Source organism: Elephantulus edwardii, unplaced genomic scaffold (genome assembly GCF_000299155.1).
Source record: "Elephantulus edwardii isolate Elephantulus edwardi_28Jun2011 unplaced genomic scaffold, EleEdw1.0 scaffold00236, whole genome shotgun sequence".
Classification (NCBI taxonomy): domain Eukaryota; kingdom Metazoa; phylum Chordata; class Mammalia; order Macroscelidea; family Macroscelididae; genus Elephantulus; species Elephantulus edwardii.
Genome location: NW_006399986.1, coordinates 3,182,428 through 3,183,562, shown reverse-complemented (window position 1 = coordinate 3,183,562; position 1,135 = coordinate 3,182,428). Strand labels below are relative to the sequence as shown.

The window sequence follows — 1,135 nt, the reverse complement described above, 5'->3', positions numbered from 1 at the left end:
TCCTCTCCTCTCCTCTCCTCTCTTCTCTTCTCTTCTCTTCTCTTCTCTTCTCTCTGTTCCTGCCCTCCTTTCTAGATCTCTGTTCTTCTCTCTCTCTGTTCCTGCCCTCCTCTCTAGATAGATCTGTTCTCTCTTCTCTTCTCTTCTCTTCTCTTCTCTTCTCTTCTCTTCTCTTCTCCTCTCCTCTCCTCTCCTCTCCTCCCCTCTCCTCCCCTCCCCTCCCCTCCCCTCCCTTCCCCTCTCCTCTCTTCTCTTTTCTCTTCTCTCTCTCTGTTCCTGCCCTCCTCTCTAGATCTCTGTTCTCTCTCTCTCTCTCTTCCTGCCCTCCTCTCTAGATCTCTGTTCTTTTCTCTCTCTCTGTCTCACTCTCTGTCTCTTTCTCTCTCTCTGGGTTCCTGATTTTTGTTCCCCTCTCCCTCTCTTTTTCTCTCTCTGGGTCTATCTCCCCTTCTATCTCTTATCCTCTGTTTACTCCCTCTCTGTGAGTCTGTGTCTTTCTTTCTGGATCTCTGTCTATGTCTTGGGCTGTCTGATCACTGCCACCGCCTCTCTGAGTCTCTAACCTTCCCGGTGTCTCTATCCCCCTCGCTCTCTGGTCATAGTCTCTATCCTGCATCTCTCTTTGAATGTTTATCCTCTGGTTTTCTGCCCCCTTCTCTTACCACGCTGCCCAGGTTCTCACCACCCTGACTGACATCCAGGGCCGGCGGGTACTCTCTGATGGTGGACCTTACCCTGCTTACAGACTCTGCTGCCTCTCCCTTGCAGGAGGGCATCCTGGCCGTGTCTCCTGTGGACTTGAACTTACCCTTGGACTGAGATCTTCCTCAAAAGCTGCTACAAAGCTGGACCTCTTGTCCACGCTCCTGTCAGGTGCTTCTGCAGCCTTCCTGTGCAACTCAGGACTGGGGCAGGGGTGGAAGTGGGGGTGGTATCTGCGGCTGCCCTATTTTTACCAAAAAAAGAAACTATTTCAAAATTTTGCATATTAAAATATTTTGAAGTATTTACTTGTTTGCTTTTTTCCTTACAAACTTGATTTTATTCTCCTTGATGTACTGACTGCTAACCGAATATTGGTTCAAGTTCAAGTTCACCCAGAGACATCACAGAAGACCTGATGTTCTGCTCTTGA

General features: G+C 49.0%; 1 protein-coding gene across 1 annotated transcript in view; it reads left to right on the top strand.

Moving 5' to 3' along the window:
- Positions 1 to 819, top strand: part of BCL2L12 (BCL2-like 12 (proline rich)) — a 12,319-nt gene extending 11,500 nt beyond the window's left edge. The window contains 1 exon segment of the mRNA XM_006898723.1: positions 769 to 819. Within this exon segment, the coding sequence (XP_006898785.1) occupies positions 769 to 819 (51 nt within the window).
- The last annotated feature ends 316 nt before the right edge of the window (positions 820 to 1,135 follow it).